The sequence below is a fragment of the Scylla paramamosain genome, chromosome 47, assembly GCF_035594125.1.
Source record: "Scylla paramamosain isolate STU-SP2022 chromosome 47, ASM3559412v1, whole genome shotgun sequence".
NCBI classification, from domain to species: Eukaryota; Metazoa; Arthropoda; class Malacostraca; order Decapoda; family Portunidae; genus Scylla; species Scylla paramamosain.
The window spans coordinates 3,295,001-3,317,654 of record NC_087197.1 but is presented as its reverse complement, the minus strand read 5'-3'; the positions used below and the strand labels follow the sequence as shown (position 1 = coordinate 3,317,654).

The 22,654-nt window shown below is 44.4% G+C and overlaps 3 protein-coding genes and 1 long non-coding RNA gene across 8 annotated transcripts in view; 3 read left to right on the top strand and 1 right to left on the bottom strand.

Annotated features, from left to right (window-relative positions):
- Positions 1 to 865, top strand: part of LOC135094923 (nascent polypeptide-associated complex subunit alpha, muscle-specific form-like) — a 30,205-nt gene extending 29,340 nt beyond the window's left edge. The window contains exons 5-6 of the mRNA XM_063995435.1: positions 20 to 311; positions 434 to 865. Of these exons, the coding sequence (XP_063851505.1) occupies positions 20 to 311; positions 434 to 865 (724 nt within the window). The remainder of the gene's footprint in view (positions 1 to 19; positions 312 to 433) is intronic.
- Positions 866 to 1,325: 460 nt separating this feature from the next.
- LOC135095092 (uncharacterized) lies at positions 1,326 to 12,179 on the top strand. Its single transcript, XM_063995795.1, has 13 exons — positions 1,326 to 1,461; positions 1,911 to 2,177; positions 2,415 to 2,689; positions 3,614 to 3,736; positions 4,082 to 4,282; positions 4,627 to 4,759; positions 5,793 to 5,902; positions 6,510 to 6,701; positions 7,251 to 7,535; positions 7,653 to 7,935; positions 8,167 to 8,415; positions 8,975 to 9,159; positions 9,725 to 12,179. Exons 3-13 carry the CDS (start codon positions 2,630 to 2,632, stop codon positions 10,025 to 10,027), a joined length of 2,124 nt encoding a protein of 707 aa, XP_063851865.1. The 5' UTR covers positions 1,326 to 1,461; positions 1,911 to 2,177; positions 2,415 to 2,629; the 3' UTR covers positions 10,028 to 12,179.
- Positions 12,180 to 13,008: 829 nt separating this feature from the next.
- Positions 13,009 to 19,361, top strand: LOC135094989 (uncharacterized). 5 transcript variants are annotated; one of them, XR_010264017.1, is made up of 5 exons: positions 13,327 to 13,530; positions 16,360 to 16,542; positions 16,802 to 16,908; positions 17,532 to 17,701; positions 18,570 to 19,361. XR_010264017.1 is itself a non-coding variant. In XM_063995555.1 (5 exons), the coding sequence occupies exons 2-5, from the start codon at positions 16,407 to 16,409 to the stop codon at positions 18,571 to 18,573; spliced, it is 354 nt and encodes a 117-aa protein (XP_063851625.1). In that variant the 5' UTR covers positions 13,327 to 13,530; positions 16,360 to 16,406; the 3' UTR covers positions 18,574 to 19,361. The 5 variants fall into 5 exon arrangements, 3 of the variants coding, with proteins under 3 accessions (XP_063851624.1, XP_063851625.1, XP_063851623.1); XM_063995555.1 differs by having other exon boundaries at positions 17,532 to 17,638; XR_010264016.1 differs by having other exon boundaries at positions 13,328 to 13,530; positions 17,532 to 17,768.
- A 305-nt stretch (positions 19,362 to 19,666) lies between these two features.
- LOC135094991 (uncharacterized) lies at positions 19,667 to 22,580 on the bottom strand. Its single transcript, XR_010264018.1, has 3 exons — positions 21,979 to 22,580; positions 21,400 to 21,514; positions 19,667 to 20,216 (listed from the first exon to the last, which is right to left on the bottom strand). It is a non-coding gene; the product is annotated as an uncharacterized LOC135094991 (long non-coding RNA).
- Positions 22,581 to 22,654: the final 74 nt, after the last annotated feature.

The following is a 22,654-nucleotide window of genomic DNA, read 5'->3' as shown; positions in this document are numbered from 1 at the left end:
ACCCTGTCTCTGCCCCAAGGAAGTCCCTCACGAATGGAACCGCGAAAAAGGAACCAGTTTTACGACGAACCTCCACCACTACCTCTACCACCACCTCTACCACCACCACCACCGCCACGACAGAGCAGAAGGGGGTGAAGAAGGAAGGCTCACCATCTCCCACCACGAAGTCTGATCCCTCTACAGTATCCTCACACACGGAGAGTCAAGCGAAGGAGTTGAGTGTGAGTCAGGGTGAGTCAGGTGCCCCTAGTGCCTGTGACTCGCCGCGCCTGGTGACTCAGAGCTCCCTAGAGTCCACCAAGGCCCCAGCGAGTCGGCAGAGCAGCACCTCAAGCTGTATGTCAACCTTTGGCACCCCCATCATGCTCCCCACCACCACCTCCTCCTCCACACCCCCCCAGCAGAACACCTCCTTCCTGCACTCCTCCAGGGGGCGTATGAGGACCCCTACAGCTGCCCTGCTAACTTGGTGGCTCCAGCAACACCAGATTTCCTGAGGGAGATCAAGACGCCCCCAGAGGTACCCACCCCTACAGCAGGCATCTCTAAGTCTGCCTTGTATGCATCCACCTCCTGCCTCAAGGGACTCCCCGGGGCAAGGCCTGTCATCACCCCCAAGCCGCCCATGCTCAAAGAGAAACCCCGCGTGCCCTTGAAACCCCCACCAGCCACCAGGGGTATCTATGCCACGCCAGCACCTGTCACCCCTAAGGTCCCCATCACGGGTCTCTCTGGGGCAGTCTCCACGCCCAACCCTTGCAATCCGGCGGGGACTCAGCGATCTCGCCAGGACCCAAGCAGGCCACACCCACCTGTCACCCATGCCCTCAGCCACCCCCGTCAGGAAGGAGGCTGTGTATGACGTCCCGGTGACCTTACCGGTCCACTACCACCTCCACTACCTCCTCCACCTCACCGACATCCACCACCACGACCCAAGTGAAGCCAGCGACTGAGGACACCATATACCACGAGATTACTGACGCCCTAATGACCTCCACTCTCTCCACCACCATCACCACCACCAACACCATCACCACCACCACTTCCTCCGCCAGCATCCAGAGGCACGAGTCCGCAAGATGTCAAACCAGATTAAATTTCGAAGCTAACCGTTCGTTACTGTCAGCCGCCCTTGACTTCAGCAGTAGGGCGAATCTGGGCAAACGGTCCGCGCCCACACCTCCTGAGGGCGACGAGGAGGACCAGGGGCAGCCCGAAGACCCTGAAGGAGCGACCCAGGCCCTGCAGGACGCCCAGAAGGATGGGGAGTCCGCGTCCTCCTTCACTGACGATTTTGATGATGATGAGGAGGAGAGGAAGAGTTTGGAGAGGAGAGGAAGGGGGAAGAGATACAACTCCACCAGGCTTTCCCCGCCACCACCACCACTACCACCACCACCACCTCCTCCCCCTTCAGGAATTCCATCGGGCCTATTGTTACTCATGAGACGCGAGGTGTGTGTGTGTGTGTGTTTGTGTGTGTGTGTGTGTGTGTTGGTAAATAAATGTGATGATAATGGAGATACTGAAAAATGATGTGATAAAAATGATTATGATTGCTAATTTTTTTCTCTCTCTCTCTCTCTCTCTCTCCTCTCTCTCTCTCTCTCTCTCTCTCTCTCTCTCTCTCTCTCTCTCTCTCTCTCTCTCTCTCTCTCTCTCTCTCTCTCTCTCTCTCTCTCTCTCTCTCTCTCTCTCTCTCTCTCTCTCTCCTCTCTCTCTCTCTCTCTCTCTCTCTCTCTCTCCTTTGTTCCTTCCCTTCCTCTTTATTATTTCCTCTTCTTTCCAATGTCTTCCCTTCCCTTCCCTTCCCTCCCACACCAACCCCACCCCTCCTATCCCTCCCCCCAACCCCACGCCCATACAACCTCCACACCCATCCACCCAAACCACCCACACCCCAGCAGGACCCTACCAGCCCCTCAGTGGACCTCAGGAAGTGGAGCAGCACCCCAGGGGGACCTCAGATGACCTCCAAACATACCAGGTCCCACAGACGAGACCCATCGCCTCCAGGTCACACTCTGTACCAAGGGCCTCAGATCATATAGTGCGCAGGGTCGAGGTCACAGGCCCACTGGTGACCTCTCCTGCCCCTGTGTCTATTATTGGGGGCAGTGTGACCTCATCATCATCTTCTTCATCATCAAGCAGATTTTTTAGTCGATCTGGTGAGTGAGTGAGTGAAGAGTCTGAGTGAGTGAGGGACTCTGTAAGGGAGGGAGTGAGTGAGAGAGGGAGTCTTACGTTGGAGTGAGCAAATAAGTGAGGGAGGGAGTAAGAGAGGAAGTCTGAATTAGAGTGAGTGACTGAGTGAGTTATTTTGCAAGAGAGAGAGAGAGAGAGAGCAGTGTGTAGGTGTGAGGTAAATCAATTTATTCATTCATTCATTCACTTTCCCTCAACAGGTTTCTTCCGGCCCTCCTCTCCTCCTGCAGGTGGGAAGAGAGACACAACCTCTTCCTCCTCCTTCTCCTCCTCTGAGCGGGGAAGAGAGAGGGCCAAAAAGACCTCCTCCTCCTCTTCCTCTTCCTCCTCCTCCTCTAGGCAGTTTCTGAAGAGGCTGTTGAGGCTGGGAGGAGGGAAGGAGGAGGACAAGGGGAAGGAGGTGAAGAAGGAGGCAATGAAGAAGGGAAGACCCACAATCATTCATCCACTAGACTACAATGGACAGGGTGTGGAGGTGAGTGGATGAGTGGATGAGGGTGGTGGGTGAAGGAATAATGAGTGGGTGATGGGTGAGTGTGTTGGATGGATTAGTGGATGAAAGGTGGATGACAGGTGGATGTAGATGATGGGGTAGTGAAGATGGAGAGATGGTGATAGTGAAAAAAAATGGTGATAATGATAGTGATGATGATAATGATGATGATGATGGTGAGAGTAGGTGAAGGAAATTGTGATGCTACGAAAATGATGATGGTGAACAGGAGGTCATGATGATAATGATACTAGTAATGATATCAGTAATAATAATGATGGTGATGACGAAAGCAATAATGTAGATGATAGTGATGAGAACGACAGGAACCAGGTAGTGATGATGATGGTAATAGTGATGATGATGGTGATGATGGTGATAGTGATGATGATGATGATAGTAATGGTGAAGATAGTGATGGTGATGATGATGATGATAGTGATGATAGTGAAGGTGGTGATAGTGATGATAGTGATGATGATGATAGTGATGGTGATGATGACAGTGATGGTGATGATGATGATAATGATAGTGATGATAGTGAAGGTGGTGATAGTGATGATAGTGATGGTGATGATGACAGTGATGGTGATGATGACGATAGTGATGATAGTGAAGATGGTGATGGTGACGATAGTGATGATAATAGGTGATAGGTGATGATAGCGATAATGATAATGATGATGATGGTGGTGATGATAGTGAAGATGATGATGATAGTGATAATGATGATGATAGCGATAATAATGATGATGATAGTGATGATAATGATGATGATAGCTATAATGATAATGATGATGATGATGGTGATGATAGTGAAGATGATGATGATAGTGATAATGATGGTGATGATGATAGCGATAATAATGATGATGATAGTGATGATGATGGTGATGATGGTGACAGGTCATTGCTCGGCCGGAGAAGACGATGCCCCTCTATGACTACAGTGGCATTTATGGGTACGTGCCGCCCCCCCAGGCTGCCCCCCGCTGCCCCCCCGAGGAGACCTACGCCATCCCCGCCCAGGTATGCACCCCCATCTCACCCCATCACCCCGCGTCGTCACCCCCTTATCAGTACCCCTTCTTATCATTTTCTTTTTCTTATTTTTATATATATTTTTTTTTTCATTCATCGCTTTCTCGTGTGTGCGTGTGTGTGTGTGTGTGTGTGTGTGTGTTATTCAAATTTGTTTTATTATTTTTTTCTATTTTCTTTGTCCGTGCTCCTTGTCTTATTGCAATTTATCATCTGTTTATTCATTTCTTTTCTTTTTTTCCTAATTATCTCTTTTTTTCCTCCTCCTTTCCTCTTTTATTCCAGTTTGCTTTATTATTTATTTATTTATTTCTACCTTTCTCCTCCCCCCAGGCTAGAGCATCCCCCGTCCCCTCCTCCTCCTCCCTCTCTGCCACCTCCTCCATCTCCTCCGACCCTCCCATCTCAGCCCGGGGGGAGGGAGGGGGGGTGGTGTATGACCCTGCCCCCCTCCCTGTCTCCACCACCACCACTACCACCACCACCACCACCACCACCACGTCCCTAGAGAAGAGGAATTCTAGTGTAAGAAAGGTGAGAGAGAGAGAGAGAGAGAGAGAGAGAGAGAGAGAGAGAGAGAGAGAGAGAGAGAGAGAGAGAGAGAGGATATGAAAAAGGAGAAAAATAAAGGAAAAGATGAAAGAGACAAGGAAAGGATGATGAAAATAAAGAAATAGTGAAAGTAAGAGAGAGAGAGAGAGAGAGAGAGAGAGAGAGAGAGAGAGAGAGAGAGAGAGAGAGAGAGTATTGTCATTTCTGTGTATTATCAATCAGTCACTCATTCACTCAATCAATCAATCAATAAATAAATAAATAAATAAATAAACCAGTCAGTCAGTCAGTCACCACCTAACTCCACCCTTCCATCTCCCCCCCAGCAGGAATCCACATCAGGAGGAGCAGAGGTGGAGAGGCGGGAATCTCTTCTAAGCCACGCCTCCACCACCACCACCTCCACTAACAACAACAACAACAACAGTAGTACCCATGGTCTTGGCTATAACTCTGAAGGTAACACACACACACACACACACACACACACACACACACACACACACACACACACACACACACTGATATTTGTTGTATAAATTCATGTATGTATGTTTGTTTATTTGTTTGTTTTTTCGTTTTGATTTGTATGTTTATGTTGCTTTCATTTGTTTGTGATCTAAATGTATGTATATTTCTCTCTCTCTCTCTCTCTCTCTCTCTCTCTCTCTCTCTCTCTCTCTCTCTCTCTCTCTCTCTCTCTCTCTCTCTCTCATTTTTACCCATTTCTCTCCCCTATTCCCTCACCCCCATCACCTCTCCCTCTCTCCCCCCCCTCCAGGACGCCCCAGGCCACCTCCACCCCCCCGCAAAGCCTCCCTTGAGTCCCCCCAGCCAACCCCGGAAGCCTGCCCCCCCACAGCTGACTCCACCGCCCCCCCTCGCCCCCTCCAAGCCTCCCCTGAGACCCCCGCCCGGCCACAGCGTCCCCCACCCCCCACCCGCACCCCAAGTAATGCGGGTACTAAGACTGGTCCCCCCCCGCCCGGAGCCCCCCAAACTGGCAAGAGACTCTGTTTACGCCAATTTGGGTGAGTGTGTGTGTGTGTGTGTGTGTGTGTGTGTGTGTGTTATTCTTGTTTTGTTCGTATGTTTGTTTGTGAAGAAGTGTGTTTTTTTTTCCTTGTTTTTTTTTAATGTTTGTTTTGTTTTTGTTTTGCTCATAATTCTTTGTTTTGTTTTGTTTTGCTTGTCATTTTTCTTTTTTTTTGTTTGTATTTTTGTTTGAATCATCTTGTTTACTTTTTATTTGTTTGTGTTTATATAAAATTTATACTTTTCTTTACCTTTATCGTCATATTATTTGAAATTCTCCCACATATTTCCTATTATCACCTTTTACAATCTTTTAACAAACAAATATTTACTATAACCACATTCTTTTCCATTTTATCAACCATCTTCTTCTATTACAAATCCTCTATGACAAAACACCCATTCCCCATCACTACAACAGATCACCCCCATTACCCATCACCCATGACTCCCCCAGGTGACGTGCGTGCTCCCATCACCCCCCGTAAGCCAGGTCGTTCCTCCAGCATTAGGGGGGAGGAGGACAGGGAGAAAAGAAGAGCTCCACAGCCTCCTGCCATTGTACAGGTGAGTCTACCCCTTCTGCAGGTGCTAACGAGGGGACAGGTAGAGATAGGTTGCTTTATAAAGGGAATGCCTCGTGTTGGTCTGATGGTCCGATGGTTTGTTGCAGTTTCCCTTGTTTTCTTATGTTTTTGTATGTTTTTTTTTTTTTTTGTGTCTTTTTTTTCACTTCTGATTTTAAGATTTTTCTCTCATTTCCTGTTTCTTTGCTCTTCTCTTTCTTTTTCTGATCTTTTTTCTCCTTTCTCTGGTTAGTTTTTTCTGTTTATGCTCAATGAAAATTTCCTGCAGCTTCCCTTATGTATCTGCTTATGTTCCTGTGTTCTTATGTTCTTCTCTTCAGACATTCAGATTTTTCCATAAATTTTCTGTTTCCTACATCTGTTCTCTTGTTATTTTTTTTCTGGTTTTCCCCCTTAGTGGTTTCTTGCAGCTTCCCTTGTGTTCTGAAGGAGCATTCATGTGTTCTGATGCTCTGCCCTTCAGGAGAAAGATGGCCAAATGTCAGTCTGTATGGCACCCAAATTTATGATTCCCTAAAAAAGTGAAGGATCAAGATTACCAAAAGTCAGTCTTCGTAACACCTCACACACACACACTCCACCCCCAGCAAGCAGCACAGGAGGCAGCACAGAAGGCCAGCAGCAGACACCAGCACCAGAAGCAGGACAGCATCAGCAGCACAGGAAGCGGCAGTACACCCCGACCTGTCAGCAAGGGCCCAGCTCCTGCCCGGCCGCCCCCACACACCAACAGTGGCGCTGCAAACACTGATGCTGCACTGGAGGATGATGATGATGATGTGAGTGTGTGTGTGTGTGTGTGTGTGGGGAGGTTTGGGGTGTATAGATTAAGATTAGGGTAGGGAATTGTCATTATGAAGGTGCAGGGGTGGACCAGTGTGTGCTGTGGGGCCTTGCTGTGGGTGTGTGTGGCCAGCTGTGGTGTTTCTAAGCTCCTGGGGTGTAGGTGGTCCAGGAGACTGTCCCTTTCCATCAGGGCCCGACAGTGATAAGAGTGTGAATGATTGTGTGTGTGGTGCCTTGTTTGGGCCAACCTGTGAGGGAATACAGGCCAGGTGTATAGATAGATTGAGAGGTGTGTGTGTGTGTGTGTGTGTAGGTAGATAGCATTGATTATTATATTTTTCCACTACTACTACTACTGCTGCAACTACTTCTACTACTACTACTACTACTACTACTACTACTACTACTACTACTACTACTACTACTGCTACTACTACTACTACTACTACTACTACTACTACTACTACTACTACTACTACTACTACTACCCTTACTGCTACCACTACTCCTACCACTGACCACCACGAAAACAACTACAACAGACTGGACCAAGACAACATTACCACCACCACCACCACCAACAACAACAACAACAAGAACAAGACAAGGAGAACGCAGAGGAGGAGACTGGAGGAGGAGGAGGAGACCAGGAGATGAGGACCAGGAGGAGGACAAGGAGGACCAACTCAGACCGCCGTACCACACAGGAGGGCGGAGGACGGCTGAGTGGGGGACGGGCGGGACCTCTGGCGCCAAGGTCCCTCCAGGCGCAGTATGGAGCTGTCATGTCTGCGAATATGGACGCTTTGGCTAATATTCTCGACCAGGTGAGTGTTGGAGAGGAATCATGGGTAATATTTGAGATTGGGAGTTTTTTGGCTAATATTCTTGACCATCTCTTCATTCACCCACCAGCACCATCCTTTCACACTCCATCCCCTCAGCTCTCGGCAGAAACACACCCACAAGGCTATGAAGACCTGGCCAGCACGTCAGCCACCTGGGGCGACATCACCATCGATGACCGCATCCTGGTGGGGGCGGGACAGCGGCTCTTCTATTCAGGGGCACTGCGGGGCCGAGATGTGACCCTCATGTTGACGTCGGAAGCGAAGATCGAGGCCCATCACCTTCTGACGCCCCTCCCCCTCGTGGCCTTCAAGGAGGACCACCTGCCTGCGCGTCTTCTCTCCCACCGGACTATTGTCAGGGGGAATTTCTCACCTGGTTAGTTTGTGTATTTTGGGGTGTTTTTTTTTTTTTTTTTTTTGGGGGGGCTGTTTGTTGGGTGTTATATTTGTGTGTGTGTGTGTGTGTGTGTGTGTGTGTGTTTACGTGGATTTGTCACACACACACAAATAGATTGATAGTTAACTTATTGATCACAGCAAACATTATAACACACACACACACACATAACCACCCAAACCAAACCTAATGTAACCAACACGACTTCAGGCACAGTTTGGGCCCTTCCTCCTATGAAACTGACGACACTGAGATCTCGAGTCAAAGAGGAGATGGGAGAGCCTGGGCCTGGGGAGTGGCTGCAGGACGCGTGCCTCCTCCTGCTGCAGCTGGTGACAGGCCTGAAGCAGCTGCAGGCGAGAGGGGTGGAGGAGACGTCGCTGGATCTGGCAGTAGTGGCTCAGGATAGCAGGGACCCTCACCCACGCTTGATTCTTGTTCCACCACCCCCTGATGCTTGTAAGTGTGTGTGTGTGTGTGTGTGTGTGATGTTGGGAAGGAGTGTAGGGTTAAGATTGATGCCTGTGTGTGTGTGTATGTGTGTGTGTGTGTGTGTGGGAGAGAGTGTGTGCGAGAAGTGAGAGGTGTGTTGGCTAGCTTGTTTCTCTGTCCTGTGATTTTTGTGAGTGTGTTGGATGCTGTGAGAGAGTGGAGAGGTGTGAAGTATCTGGCCTGCTTGTGGGAATGTGTGGGAGTGTGGGAGAGTGAGAGAGGTGGTGGGAGGGAGTGCAAGGTCAGGAAAGGAGGTGAAAGGTTTGGTAAAGTGGCTTGTTTGCTCCTTAACTAAACTAAACTAACCCAACCTAAATTAAACAAGCCTAATCTAAAGTAATCTAAACTAACTTAACAACCTAGCCTAACTTACAGCTAACCTAACCTAACTTAACATAGACTAACCTAACCTAAAACAAACCTAATCCAACCTAAACTAACCTAACCTAAGCTAACTTGATCTAAACTAAACCTAACGTGACTGAACCTAACCTAAGCTAACATGTGTGGTGTGGTTCTGCTACAGGTGGGGGCGCCATGTCGTTGTGCCAGTGTGCTGCGGCTGCCACCCTGCTGCTGGTGGGGGCGCAGCAACCCGAGCAGCAGGCCAGGGAGGGCAGCTGTGAGGTGCCACCCTCCACTCCTTCTCACCATGCCTTTGTGTGTCTCCTGCAGCTACTACACAGGGAGCGCTCTGTCTCTCTCACCCAGGTATGTCAGAGAGAGAGAGAGAATTTGTCTTTTTAATCTTATGGATGTCACCTTTCATCTCTTCACATCCTCTATTCACTTTCTTATCTTTTCTTTTTCTTTCATTTTCTTCCTGTCATTCCATTTCTTTATCCCCTCCCATTCATTCTTAGTCTTCCATCTCTTCCCTTTCATCCTCCCTGTCTTTTTCATCTCATCTTTCCTTGTTCTTTCCTCTTCTTTCTTCTCCTTATCCTCCGTTTCATTCCCCTTGTTCTTTTCACTTTCTCCTCCTCTTTCCCTATTCTTTTCTCCTTTCCTTTCATTTTCCTTGTCCTTTCACCTCTTCCCCTTTTCCTGTTCTTCCATTTCCTTCAGTTCATTACCTCCCTTTCATCTTCCGTATCTTTCCTCCTTCTCTCATCTCCTTCAGTTCGTTTCTTTCCTTTCATTCTCCTATGTTACTCTGTTCCTTCATTTCTTCCCTTTCATCCTCCCTATCTTTCCCTGCTCTTTCATCTTCCATTCATTTCCTTTCATCACCTCCACGTCACCACCATCTCACCCCTGCCGTGCCCCCACACAGGCCAAGAGGGTGCTGGAGGCCATTCTCTTTGGACCTGAGAGCTTCCTGACGGGGGAGGAAGAGGATGAGGATGAAGAGGAGGAGGAGCAGGATGACGAGCAGGTGGAGGCGACCCTGGAGCGGTGGCTGGATCTGGAAAGAGCTACAGTACTCCACTCCCTTACCCGTGGCCCCCCACACTCCCCCATCCTGACCAAGTTCCACCTGCTGTTCCTGGTGAGCACCTCCGCCAGGGTGATGCGGGAGGCAGTCAGGCTTCTGGCAGCGGCACGACCTCACCCTCCAGAAGTCACGTCTTTTTAAACTAAGAAAAAAGTGGTGTTATTTATTGATTGGTTGTTGTTTTTTTATTTACTATTTCTTCTTTTCGTCTGTACCCTTAGGAGAATCTAGCTTTTTTATTTATTATTAGGTGGAGTGACCTTGATTCCTGGAAGTCATGTCTTTTGAACTGAAAGAAAGGTGTCGTTCTCTAATTGGTTAATTTTTCTTTATTTTTTTTCTTTTCTTGTGTACTCTGGAAAATTTACCTATTTTGTTAGGCGGCATGACCTTGACCACTTGAAGTCGCATCTTTTTGAACCGAAAGAAAACTCACTGTTTATTTATTGATACATTTTTCCCTCTCCTGTTCATAGGAAAAGTGACATTTTATGATTTTTTTTTTTTCCACTGTGATGTTTTTTAGTTTATTTCCACAAGAATTGCTCCCAGGAAAGAGGTATTTTCAGATACTCCTCACAAAGGTGTCTGTTTCTCAAGTTATCAAAGAAGCCAAGTTTTTTTTTAGCGGCCCAAAAAGAAGGTGATGTGTTTTAAGTTGTTCTTCTAAGGTGGTATTTTTTTTATTATAATTTTTTAAGCAATCCCAAAAAAAGTGAGTGACCTTTTTTTACGTGTTTGAAAAAAAGGTTCATTCTTGTTTCTAGCGAGCCCACAGAAGTGCCCGACCTCTTGCTGAAATCGTCCAGAAGTGAATGTCTTGCTGCTTAGGGTGACTGCTTTCCCTAAAAACAATATCAGCTTCCTTAAGGCACCTCCAAAAAAGTGACCTTAGCCAGGAACCTTATTTGGACCTTATTTGAAGCACCGACAGGAAGTGACTTAAGATGCTGTGTTGAGACCCCAATAAGTGACCTAAGATGCTGTGTTGAGACCCCAATAAGTGACCTAAGATGCTGTGTTGAGACCCTTATGTGCCTTATCTTGCCTGACCTTTACTTAACCTGACCTGACCTGAAGCTGTACCTTGCTCACTCGTCCTCCCCCCTGAAGGCAGCATCGTCCAGAATGTTTTAAGGAATCTGAACACCTCATTCCATATTTTGAGACACTGGAGATAGAGGGGAATCGGAACGCCTTATCTAACGCTGCAGGGAAGGAGGGAAGGGATCTGAACGCCTTATTTCTTCTCTCGTGATGTGGGGAGAGAGATAGAGAGAGAATCAAACGCCCCATCCATTATCTAGTGGTGCTGGGAGGGAGAGAAAGGGGATCTGAACACCCTATCCTTATCTAACGCTAACAGGAGGGAAATGGGAGAATCTAAACACCATATTTCTTCTTTCTTGATGCTGGGAAGGAGGTAAAGAGCAGCTGCACGCCCAGTTTCCTCTCGTGATGGTCTGAGGGATGCAGAGAGAATCAAACGCTCTATTCCTTGTCTTGTGATGCTGGAAGGGGTAGCTGATCCTAAGTCAATTCCGATGTGCTAATATTTCACTGGCTAGGACTGTGTGTGTGTGTGTGTGTGTGTGTGTGTGTGTGTGTGTGTCTGTGGAGGTACAGTGTTGTGAATTGTGATTATAGTGCTCAACCACATTGTATGAGAGTGTGTGTTTGTGAGTGAATCAAAATATGATATTCTCTACCAACATAATTTAGAAATATTCCGAGATATTATGAATAATCAAAAGTAACCAGAGGGAGAGAGGTTGGTGTACGTCAATTAAGTAACGTATGCACGACGTCAGGTAATGAAGTGTCTTGTACAGTAATTATTTACAAGCAGGACAAGCTTTAAGTTCTCACAAATAAATATAGATCATTGATAATTGATATTTTGTATTTTGGAAAACTTAAAAAAAAAAATAAAAAGATTAACTTATTATTCTGAATTAGTTTTCGTTCTTTTCGTTATGTATAGTTGTGGTTTTTAGACAATACTTTTTATATACATATTTTATTAACTATTTCTATTCCTACTGTTTTTATGTGCCACGTGTGAATGAAGTTATAATTATTAATAGTTTTAATATGCTGACCATATTTAACTTCTTAATTACCTGTATAACCTTTCTTAATTATTTTCTTTTCTTTGTGGTGTAATAAACGTTTCTTCTTTTGTATATAATGTAATTTTTTTGTACAATTATCTCAGTTCGCGTGTTTGTACATAATTCCTTCATCAGACTGGTCAAGTGGTCGTTACGATGGAATAAAATGGTGACTGAAAGGTGCTGGTCTGATTACTACCAAGGGTTTGTACTGTTTTGGTTGCGCGTGCCTTCAATAATGAGAGAGAGAGAGAGAGAGAGAGTATAAGAGTTACCAGTCTGCATTTTTAGTTATAAATTCCTAAAATGACAATATTTGGATTTGATATGTGAAAAATACTAGAATATGGTGGAAAAAATTAATGGTACAATATTATGTAAAAAAAAGTCTGGTCTTGTTAACTTTGAATTTAGGTATACATTCAAAGCGTAATTCTGGACTTGATGTAATTAAAGTTATATATTATGTAAAGCAAGAATACGAGATAATGACGATGATGAAGTCATGTACAAGAAGATGCATAAAAAAAAAAAAAGCCTATGGTCCTGAAAACTTTGAATTTATGAAATCTTTTAACATATAATTTACCATCTAATAAAACCTCCAATTATTAAGTAGAGGGCACTGGGGGCCCTCTCTGTATTGTTAGCCTGACTCACTGTCAGGCTAACAAGACGTGAGTTTAGTTTATATGATACCCCATTCAAGGAAAATCTCACTAGGAAGTCATAATTCAAATGGGGGGTAGGAGGGGTGCGAGAGGAGTTGTAGAAATAGCATAGTTACCCATTCAATCCTGTGACGCGCTACGTTCAGTGTATGTATATTAGAGAAATGAAATTATTAGAGTTAAAATTATACGTGCATCAAATATTCAGGAATTATAATGTACTTCTGTAAATTTCACATCGCTAATAAACGCGTACAAGACAAAATAAAATAAAACAGTACCTAGAACAAGACTGCTCCGTTCCGGAAACTAGCCAGCCATTGTTGGCAAAAGTTTGCAGGGAGATGTTAGTGTCCGCTATTTCTCCCACTTTGTGGCATTATTCTTCCTCTTGCCGCATTACTGGTGCAGGTGCCGAAAGGACTCGACTTTGCGCCACGGAGGGAGGCAAGAAATACCTGAAAAAAAAAAAAAAAACATTGAAATGGAGGCGGAATTGAGGTGAGAGAAGTTGGTGGTGGTGGGCACTGGGGCACATTTGGCTTACACACTGGTAAACTGACACAAAAGAAAGATGACATTATTCACGAAATGATGATGATGATGATGATGATGATGTGTGTGTGTGTGTGTGTGTGTGTGTGTGTGTGCGCGCCTGGGTGCGTGTGCGCAGGGCGGGCTGAGTGACTGACGGCAGGTGGCGGTGGTGGCGGCACTGGGGACGGAGGACGGCTTGAGTGTGTTGGTCGACACTGGTCGGTCTTGCCACACACACTGTAGTGGCCAGTGTTTCCATATTTCCGGCAGCTTTTTCCTGCATCGAACACCAAGCAACTCCAGAGAAGTACGGCTACTTAAGGTGAGAACAGTGATGCCAGCCTTGCCTCAGTCAGCCTTACCGCCTTCACCACCACCCTCCTCCTGCGGGTTGTAGTGGCCTTATGTGCCATTATGTGCTTCATCTCTCACTTATTATAACCCAGCCATGTCACAAAATGGAGCCATTTGTCTAGCTGAGTGAGGTGACACGGGCAGGGAGGAGGCGGGAGCGAGCAGAAGCGGGTGGGGAAGAGGTGGATAAGGTTATCTGTCTTGAAATAATGACACACACACACACACACACACACACACACACACACACACACACACACACACACACACATTCACTTACTCAGAGCCAAAATCAATCGAGAAATAGATAAATAACATATAAAATGAGTTAAATGACCCCAAATAATAAGTGAGGAGTGGCAGCCATCTTTGTTTTCAGTTGATGTCCCCCCCCCAGTCGTCATGATGGTTTGTCAGAGTCGGGCCGATTCCAATAATATTTTTATTTCCTTAACTTATATATTTTGGCTTACGTTAAGTTTTTATGGTTCCTAAAAATATTTAGTGGTGTTTTGAGTGTCCATGTGTGTGTTAGGGGAAATAGGTTGATTATGAGGTTGTTTGTGTCTAAATAACCGTTGTTTTTGTCGGCGATTTTTTTTTCAATTTCGTCAAACAGTTTTTTTTTATTTGAGCGTCTAGTTAAGATTTTGTTGCTTCTAAAAATGGTGTATGGTTTTTAAATAGTGTCATAGACCTGTTCAGTTAAATATGTGGACTTTTAGAGTGATTTATAAGCCTGTTTCAAAAATTGAAAAAAAAGTGACGTTCTGTATTTTTTTTTATTTCTTTATTTCAGCTGCTAGGTGACTGTCGGTAGTTTGTAAGAATAGTTCATATTTTTGTAAGTGTTTTGAGTTTGCGATAATTAAGATTTGTGGATTTTTTTTTTTTTTTTGTTCCAGTAATTTTTCAATGAGTTCTTTTGAAATATTTTTATTATTACTGACGCTTGACATATATCTATATTCTCAGTATTAGTTAAAGTGCATGACCTTTCAGAATATATAGGGCTTTCCAGCCTAGCTCCATTTTTGCGAGGGGTCAATTTCAAAATTAAATACGTTACGTATGTGACGTCAGCAGCTGAACTGTGAAGTTTTCAGGGACACGGGACTCGATTTGCTCCAGTCTCTCTTCGTCAATATTAAGCGTAAATTCCAGTGTTTTCCAGGTGTTTCCAGCTGTTTCTAAACTCAGGCATGTAGATAAAAGTAGGAAGAGTAAGAAAATAGGAGAAATGGAGAATGATGAAAAAATGATAAATGGAGGAAGAGGGTAAACAAAAAAAAAAACAAAAAATGCCAACAAAAATAATATTTACATAGTTCCCCATGCTGCCCTGTCTTTGTAATAATTTGCCTTAGCTGCGAACGTTGTATTTATTATTATTATTATTATTATTATTATTATTATTATTATTATTATGTGTTTGGGAGTCTTTTAGGTGTTTTGGATGTGTTTTACATGCATTTGTGTGTGTGTGTGTGTGTGTGTGTGTGGAGTGTTTTAGGTGTGTTTTGAAGTGTTTTAGGTGGGTTTGAGTGTTTGGTGGTGCTTTAGATATGTTTTCGATGTGTTTTAGATGCGTTTGCGTGTGTGTTTTGGGGTGTTTTGAAATGTTTTAGGTGATATTGAGTGTGTGCTTTAGGTACGATTTTGATGTGTTTTGGGGTGTTTTAGGTGTGATTGGGTATGTTTGGGTGTTTTAGGTATGTTTTTGGGTATTATAGGTGTTTTTTTGGTATTTGGGAGTATTTTAGGTGTTTTAGACATATTTGAGTGTTTGTTGATGTTTTTTTTTTCTGTATTCTGTGTTTTTGCAGTGTTTTGATCGTATTTTGTTTTTTTGGTATATGATGGTGTGGTTGTGGGTGCCTTGGCATTTTGAGGATATTGTAGGCTTGTTGGCGATAGTTAATGTGGGTGTCAGGTAGAGGAGGGATGCTTTAGGTGTGACAAAAGATTCTGGGGTGTTCTGGGGAGGGGCTCTGACGTTAAAATTGTGCCAGGGGTGTTTTAGTGCGCGTTGTGATATGTGAAGCTACTGGATGCAAGTGTGGGGGACGTGGAGGTCTGGAGGTGGGTATTGAGGTGTAGAGGTATGAGCAGTGGGGGTATTGGTGCTAATAGAGGTGGGGACGAGTAGAAGGGGTTAATAGAGAGGTACACAATAGATAGGCATTAATTCACGTGTCCCTCAGTATGTAGCAAGCCCCCCTCTCTGCCTGGCCTCTGTGTGGTGGTGGTGGTGGGAAATGAAGGAATGTTTAGAAGAGGAAGGAAATTGAGGAAATATGATTGTATGAAGTAGTAGCAGTAGTAATAGTAGTAGTAGCAGCAGCATCAGCAGGTATACTACTACTACTACTACTACTACTACTACTACTACTACTACTACTACTACTACTACTACTACTACTACTACTACTACTATAACTTGCAATTGTTTTGATTTGTTTTTCCAGCTTTTCATTATTTTTTTTTTTATTTTGTCCCCCCTGACCCCCATCACCTCAGAACCTAATGATCTGTGATGAAAGCAAGAAACATATTAATACAAAGCAGACCAAAATGTACCAGAACAACAGTTTGGTCCTAACAAATAAGTGACAGCAGCAACACTCCCTGGCTGCCAGTCCCCCTCAGAGTACCCACATGTGGAGCCACTGGTTCTGTGTGTGTGTGTGTGTGTGTGTGTGTGTATGTGTGTGTGTGTGGCAGATGTTGAGTTAGGTTAAGAAACTAAAAACATAGATAATTTACCAGTTTATTAATGCAATCATTTGCTTTTCAGATACAAATGTAGAGAGATAGAAAAGCAGGACCACCACCACTATCACAATGGAAGAAGGGGTGGAAACAAGTGGGTTGGGGGACAATGGAGGCCTCCCCCACCTGCCTCACTACACACCCCACCGTCACCACCATCATAGAGAATTTGGCAAACCTCCTGGAGTTAAGGAGAGTCCATCAGGAGGTGAGAGAGAGAGAGAGAGAGAGAGAGAGAGAGAGAGAGAGAGAGAGAGAGAGAGAGAGAGAGAGAGAGAGAGAGAGAGAGAGAGAGAGAGAAACACTTCTGCTACTGCCACTATTACTACTACTATTATTACTATTACTAAAAATAAAGAATAAATAATGATAAATACCCACCAAATACCCAAATACACCCAAAACATCCCAAACACTCCATGACACACTCAAACACAGCATAACCTAACCTAACCCAATTGTTTCAGAGGCTGGAAAAGGTGGAGGATTAGTTTGCCAAGCTTCAGAATGCATGAAGGATTACGACCAGCTTGTGAAGAGGCTGAAGACTTTGCCAGATAAGATTAGAAATGAGGTGAGAGAGAGAGAGAGAGAGAGAGAGAGAGAGAGAGAGAGAGAGAGAGAGAGAGAGAGAGAGAGAGAGAGAGAGAGAGAGAGAGAGAGAGAGTTTTCCGGGTAACAGCAGCAACCACAAGACCAAGAAATAATAGTTCAAGAAAGAGATAGGAAGGAATTGGTTTTCAGATAGAGTGGTAGATGAATGGAAGGGCCTCAGTAATCAGGTTGTTAGTGATGAGTCATTAGGGAGCCTTAAAAGATTAGACAAATTTATGGATGGGGATGACGTTTGCAAATAGTTAGGTTTGCTTCTTACAAGGACTGCCACATGTAGGCTGCTTGTTATTATTACCATTTCATATTTTCCTTAGGGTCTTATTTATTTATTTATTTATTTATTTATTTTTATTTACTCTTATACGAAAACTTCCATTAGCAACAGACTCCAGTGGCAGTCCTGTCATGGATTAGGAAAATTAGTTTGATGACTGCTTCAGTTTTGACAGTGAGCTTTCTTTGTACACTGTTTCAAAGGCTGCAGAGATGAGGAGTTGGGTGTTTTTGTTACTTGCAAGGGAGAGGTGAAGGAAATGCAAGTATTGAATGAAGCAAAACATTTACCATTTATCATTTTTGCAGTCTGAAGATCTCTCTCTGCTTCAAGATGTTTGGTGTTACAAGAGAACCATTACTAAGAGAGAGGAGCAGTATTGCAAGAGGATTGTCAGTCAAGAGGGCAGCAGCAGGTATCAGTGCTGAGATCCACTTCAGCAGCACCCCCTCACACTAGACAACCAATGCCAGCTGTGGTGTGTGTGGTGTGTTGGTGTTACTGCACTGCTCCTTCCCTTCCCTGACTTGTCCAAAATTCCACTGGTGAGGGTGTCTCAGTACTCTCCCTGTTGTCCCACGCAGCCCAGATGTGGTAGATTGTTTTCAAAGTTAATATTGGCATTTTATCAAGAGGGAGTTGAAAATGTTTGTGTACAATTTTTTTTTTTTTTTTTCTCCATGGAATTATCATAGTATAAATAGAAGTAGTGGTGTGATAAAGATTTTTCCTGAGTGTGATGATGCTGTTAGGTGCTGGACAAAATAGAAAAGAAGCCGGTGAGCAGGTCTGTGCTAAAGTGGTGGTGCAGAACAACAGTAGCTCAGCATCATCACACCTGCACACACCTGCTGTTGTCTTGCATCAGCAGTGTGGGATACATCTGTTTACCCTCTTCCTTTCTGTCTCATTACTGCCTTACAACACCATCGTATTCAGGATAAGTCTTTATCTCGCCACATTTCTATTTGCAGTGTGATAATTCAATGAAAACACAACCACAGAATCTGTAATACACAGACATTTTCAACTTGGATAACTTCAGTGTGCATTGTCTTGATAGAACATGTCTGGGTATTCTTGGCCAAGTGGGACTTCAGGGAGTGAGTACCGAGACTCCCTTACTTAACATTTGGGGGGTGGAGTACAAGAAAGAGATTCCAGCTGCAAGGAGGGCACTGACGGACAAGACAAATCAACGTACAGCTTGGCATTCCATTGTTGTTTCATGACTCATAATAAGACAGCTATGGAGGTGACAAATCTCACATTGTGTTATCATGTTCTTATGTTTATTGGAGTAACCACAGTTCCATCCTGTTTGTTATTGCTCAGTGCTTCCACAGATAAACTGCAGAAACAGATGAGAAAATCCCACAAGACCAGCCAGCAGATGGAGGACACCACTCAGGAGGCAGTCTGGTGGCTGGTGTGGCTGTCCTCTGTTGTCCTGTCACCCTCAGGAAGAAGTCAGTCACTGTGCATCTTGAAGCACACCTGTAATATAAGAGCAGAGTAGTAAGGCTCCTAATGTAAGAGCAGAGTAGTAAGGTTCCTTGTCATGAGCCCTGTGCTGAGAGATCAAGGGCTTTTTACTTGTAGCCCAGCTGTGGTGAGCAACTGTGGTTTGTAAACATACTGTGGGGGACATCCTGTGGTGTGGTGTGGTGTGGTGTGGTGTGGTGTGAGAGAGAGAGAGAGAGAGAGAGAGAGTAGAGAGAGTGTGTGTGTGTGTGTGTGTGTCACGATCCCTGTGCTGAGAGATTAAGAGCCTTGACTTGTAGCCCAGCTGTGGTGAGCAACTGTGACTGTGGGAGACGTCCTGTGAGTCTGTCTGTGGTGAGGTGATGTGAGAGAGAGAGAGAGAGAGAGAGAGAGAGAGAGAGAGAGAGAGAGAGAGAGAGAGAGAGAGAGAACCCACTGTCACCGCATCATTTTCTTTATAATATCTAAGCATTGTAGATAATTTTATAATTGTGTAATTTTTTACTTATCACTGTATATGGGTAATCTTTAAGGTCTTTTGGATAGGCATGAGGCAAAGTGACCCTTTGGACCTGTACTTAATGTATATGATATATTGATGTTTAAATAAAAAAAGAGAGAGAGGGGGGGAGGAAAGCGAGAGAGAGAGAGGGGGGGAGGAGGAAAGCGAGAGAGAGAGAGGGGGGAGGAGGAAAGCGAGAGAGAGGGGGGGGGAGGAGGAAAGCGAGAGAGAGAGAGAGAGAGGGGGGGAGGAAAGCGAGAGAGAGAGAGAGAGAGAGGTGGGGGGAGGAGGAGGAAAGCGAGAGAGAGAGAGGGGGGGGAGGAGGAGGAAAGCGAGAGAGAGAGAGAGAGAGGGGGGGGGGAGGAGGAGGAAAGCGAGAGAGAGAGAGGGGGGGAGGAGGAAAGCGAGAGAGAGGGGGGGGGAGGAGGAAAGCGAGAGAGAGAGAGAGAGAGGGGGGGGGGAGGAGAGATAGAGAATCACCACATCATTCCTCCATCTTAATTTCTCACCCTATATCTTTATTCGCCAGTAATCACACATTTACAACTAAAAAAAAAAAAAAAAGTTTTAAATCCAACCTTGTATCCTTAAGACAACTCCAGTCTGACCCAAACCTAAACGGAGACGAGCGAATGGACACAATTTGATGGCTGGAGAATTACATCAGAAAAGTGGTGGAATATGAAAACCCGAGGAGCCGAGTTCTGAAGAATTACACCTGCTAGACCTCGAAGATCATACACGCAGCAAAAGTAGCTTCCATTAAGACACTAAGCACCGAGACATCAATACAGAGTTAAGCAATACTAAATTTCATCAACTCCACATTGACGATGCTGAGGACTCTCCACACCACCACGCTTCTCAGGGGACGAAGACATGCAGAGTGAGGGCCGAGTAGCATCTCTCCCCAGTGTCGGAGGCGTGGAGCGTGAGGCGTGACCAGTTGGCGTGAGGGAAGTCTTGGTAGCAGGCGAGGTACTGGTGGACAGGCCCCGCACACAACCTGGAAGAATGAAATAAGAGAATGTGCAGAGTGGAAGGGATGGCTGGCTACGACGTTTTTTTTTTTTTTTTTTTTTTTCTCTCTCTCTAAAAATATACGAGTAAATTCTAAATACGAGGTACGAGGTAGTAACACGCTGGATGGATGCTGGTTATCAAGAGACAGGGCATGTATTGGTAAAGGATAAATAATAAAGAATAAAATCAAAGGACAAATAATAATGAATAAAATTGGGATGGAGTTTGCAATCGTCACTGGAAGCATGAACATTTCAAACCACTGAACCAATACGTTATGAAGCTTCGGAATTCACGCTACTTGCAGAGAATTTAATAGTGTTATTTTTACCATCCTAACGCGAGTGTTAAGAAAAAAGTTAAGAATTACAGGACATGCACATCACCATAACTTTTAACAGCTGATTTGCACTGATAAAACGAAAAAAATAAAAATAAATAAAATAAATAAATAAAAAAATTAAATAACAATAATAAATAAATAAAAATAATAATAAGATAAATAAATAAATAAACCCAATTTATTTTACGAAATTACTAAGACACAACGATCGATAGTAATGATAAAACGACTAAAGAAACACGAATAGAAAACGGGATAACACCAGACATATGTACAGGTTTACACACACACACACACACACACCACCCCACTCATTAGCGACGTCCGACACCACACTGACGCCAACAAGTAAGAAAATTCACAAGTACGTAGCACCAATAAGACACTTCCAACAGCTTCTAGTTCAACGTAAATAACAACAAGAAACCGTTAAATAGAAGAATAACGCTGAAAACAAACACTAAACAAAAGGGAAAAGATAAGAACAAGTGAAATAGACTGGACCCGTAAAGATATGAGGGAAAGAAAATAAGGAAAACTAAAATCGCTGGATATGAGAGAGAGAGAGGGGGGGGGGAATCGTTAGCTAGTTTAGATACTAGTAACAACACTGATCACGAATACATTATCATCACTATCTACCTTCCTTCCTTCCTTTCTTTCTTTTCCTCCACTTCCTTCCTTTCCTTTTCTTTCCTTCCTTTCCTCTCCTCCTCCTCCATACCATACATTCTCCCGCAGCACGAGGAAGCAAAGAACAGACCGCCATGTGTGTGTGTGTGTGTGTGTGGTGTGGCTTTCATCACCTGAAGCTGGGACTTACTGCTTCAGTGCTGCAGAGTCCACGAGATCACCACTCAGCCAGCAGGGACCACCACCACCACCACCACTATTGTCAGCTCACAACACCACAGTCGCCGGCTTGCCAGCTCAACTGTCTGTAAAAGATTAAACTAGTTGTAAAGAGAACTACAGTTACCACCATGCAGGTTGTTACGTTGAATAAATTGATGGAAAATAAAAGGGGTGGGGGATTAATGGTGCTGCCTCCGACACGTAAACAAAGAAAACGCAACACGGCTTGATGACAAACCAAAATAAATAAATAAAAAAAATAATAGATACACAAAATTTGCTGAGTTTATGATAGGTATTCACAAAATCAACCCGCCCCCCCCAAAAAAAATAAATAAAATAAATGAATCTTAACACGTCATTTACATAACAAAAACATCTTTAAAGAAAAAAAAAAAAAAAAAGGAAATTTCATACAACCTAAAACTTGTCATATTTAAGAACGCCAAGACAGGTGGAAAAAAAAAAAACCCTACATTATCTGTTATGACATCTTTGTACGAGAGGGGGAGGGGAACCATTAGCCCACAAACACTCGAATATTTACCTTCATACTATATAGATGTGGAGTGAGCGCCCAGCAGCAACCGTGGAGGAAGTGAGGAGTGAATTGAATCCCTCACGCCACTTTGGCCTCGAGCTGGGCAACGGTCTGACCTCGTGAAGCCTCGAACCTGACACCCCACTTGGATCGCATTCCATAACAGTTCTGCACCACACCTCCACTACTTTCCACAGGCTTAAGATGAAATTACACGGGTTTTTAAGGATGTTTTTACGGTTCTAGTGAGAGATTAACAAGATTTCTACATTATTAACAGGAGAAACACTCTTGAGAACCTGGCTAATCGTCCTCTGTGGCCTTGGGGAATAGTCGTGGTAAGAGCGATTAGGGTATTTCAAAAATTACATCACATGAACCCACGAGACTCGAATGAGACCTGGAGAAATGACTGAAACGAGACATCAAGAACGTAAACCCCAATTCGCTAGTTAAGAAATGAAACGAGAGAGAGAGAGAGAGAGAGAGAGAGAGAGAGAGAGAGAGAGAGAGAGAGAGAGAGAGAGTCGACTATTACACTTAACAATCATCACAAGCACTCACCACCACCACAACTACTACCACTACCACCACCACCACACAGCAAAGAAAACGAAGATGATACACACAAATTTACCTCTTTCCTCTTCCTCTTCTCCCTCTTCCATCTCTTCATCTCCTC